This window comes from Limulus polyphemus, unplaced genomic scaffold (assembly GCF_000517525.1).
Source record: "Limulus polyphemus unplaced genomic scaffold, Limulus_polyphemus-2.1.2 Scaffold255, whole genome shotgun sequence".
In the NCBI taxonomy this organism is placed as follows: domain Eukaryota; kingdom Metazoa; phylum Arthropoda; class Merostomata; order Xiphosura; family Limulidae; genus Limulus; species Limulus polyphemus.
This window is the reverse complement of record NW_013665865.1, coordinates 407,893-410,330: the sequence shown is the minus strand read 5'-3', so window position 1 is coordinate 410,330 and position 2,438 is coordinate 407,893. Positions and strand designations below refer to the sequence as shown.

General features: G+C 32.2%; 1 protein-coding gene across 1 annotated transcript in view; it reads left to right on the top strand.

Annotated features, from left to right (window-relative positions):
• The first annotated feature begins 1,244 nt into the window (after positions 1–1,244).
• The window catches only part of LOC106478855 (synaptotagmin-7-like), a 21,592-nt gene continuing 20,398 nt past the window's right edge, over positions 1,245–2,438 (top strand). The window contains exon 1 of the mRNA XM_013939429.2: positions 1,245–1,528. Coding sequence (XP_013794883.1) covers positions 1,245–1,528 — 284 coding nt within the window. The remainder of the gene's footprint in view (positions 1,529–2,438) is intronic.

Genomic DNA, 2,438 nt, shown 5'->3' with positions numbered 1-2,438 from the left:
TGTAATATTATAGCTGTGTTGCAACAATAATTGCCAACAATTGTTTTTCACTTCAATCTACATTAACTTCGAAACCTGACCTACATCTACAATTGTCTTAACGTTTATTTTTTTAAATATACGTTAATTACAAAAATTGACATAAGCTCTATACTTTAGCTAAAAGAGTATTTTACTTTACTAAGATGGTATAAATCTTCTTAAATATACACAAATTTCTGCAACAGTTGACCTACGTCATTTTAAATGTAAATAGTGCTAATTTCAGAAATCGAACTCCATTTTAATATTTGTGCATGAATTTATTGCGGTACTTAATTGTTTATTTAATTATTAATGTATAATGAATAATACTGGACTCACGTTTTACTCCTTATATATGAATTACGTGCAACCATCGAGCAGTATTTTATTATTGTACTTGCATAAATTTCAATATTTAATATATATTTGTATAGATTTGCATAGATTGACCTCTGTTTATATAATTTCTCATGAGTTAATTTTCAGAGATAAGTTATATATATTTTTCTAATTTTCTATCTCTATTGTTTGTAATTGAACCTGTATTAATTCCAAGACTTGTACTATACTTTTCTAAGTCTACATTAATTAACTCCGAGTGTAATTTATATTTGTCCCAGTTGTAAATTAATTTATTACAGTGTATTCAATAATCTATCGTACTTTTCAAACTGGAAATGTATTAATAAGAAAATTGAGTTATATATCAATAGTGAATGAATTAAGCATGGCCAGGTGGTTAGGGAGCTCGACTCGCAATTTGAGGGTCGCAGGTTCGAATCCCCGTCACATCAAACATGCTCGCCATTTCAACCGTGGGGGCGTTACAATGTGACGGTCAATCCCACTATTCGTTGGTAAAAGAGTAGCCCAAGAGTTGGCGGTGGGTGGTGATGACTAGCTGCCTTCCCTCTAATCTTACACTGCTAAATTAGGGACGGCTAGCGCAGATAGCCCTCGTGTAGCTTTGCGCGAAATTCAAAAACATAAACAAACAAACAATATATATATATATATATGTGTGTGTGTGTGTATGTGTATGTATGACATCTTGTTTTCATAATAACATTTCCCTATTGATTAGTTTAAAATGTAATGTAGCTTCTCATATTAGTAACTGATAGATGATGTTAATGTGCAGCTTACAAGTTCTGATATAAAACAGAATTTTTGCTATATTGAATGGTTATAACACGCAATATTCTCTAACAAGTTTGAAAATGGATATTTCCACCATCATCGTGGCTTCAGTTCTTGGAACAATGGCAGCGCTAGTGTCGATGGGCTTAACTTTATTTCTATGCTACCTCTACTGGAAGAAACTCGGGCCCAAAAAGACAGCAAGAGACGAGTTAGAACCGCTGCAGTTTGGAAAAGTACAGCCGATTGAGCAAAATGACGAAGTAAAAGAACTTTCTCGACATAATGTTGAAGATCGTGTTCAACAAGGACCACTGCGTTTAATCTCACCGCTGGTGGGACCTGTGCAAACCCAGTTAGTGTCGTGAGTGATCTCTATACGTATAATAACTAGAAAATTAATGTGCATGTTTCTTATACATTGGAAGTTAATTATTTACTATCAAAAACTGGGGCTACCTAGCTCATAACTTTAATTTTCGAAATGTCAAAGAAATCAACTTGTAAATACGTATATATGTAAATTTAAATATAATTTCGAATTGTACTTAATCTAAATTTCTTGAGCTGGCTTTACCTTCTTCGGTATTATTGAGATTTTGTGCGAGAATAACGTTAACTTACGAATTACTGTAATATAACTGAATATCGGGTTTATGTACAACGAATGATTTATAATACGTTGTACAAATAGTGTTATTGTCAAACATATCTTGCCATCTTAAGTGTATATGTTGTTTTGATTCGATTTTCAATTGTACCTTTGAGCCACTTTTTTCTTTCTGAAGTAACTTATAATTAAAACAAAAAATATTGTAACCTATTATTTAAAATTATTAAAAATAATTTATCGATATACAGACAAATTAGTTCGTATTCTAAACTCATGAATGATGTAAATTTAATGTGGAGAAAATAATATCATTAATTAATACTTTGTTGAAATGTCCTTGAATTCTTTCATTTCATAAGATTGTTTAGCCTTTGTGGGTTACAAAAGTGTGCTTTTAAAACTCTATCAAGATTTATAATAATAATCTAAGCGTTGTGTCTTCGTATGGCAATAAAACGGCCATCTCTTAGTGGTTATGAGGTTTACGGTTCGCGTTCCGTTGATGCAAAATCACGTCACGTATTTTGGGAATCAGGGATGAATTATAATGAGCGCCTGTCAAATCATACTATTCGTTTATTGTAGCCCAAGAATCGGGTTGTGTTATCTTGATTAGCTGTCTTCACTCTAATCTGTTAGCTCAAAATCGGGGAGTCCTTAG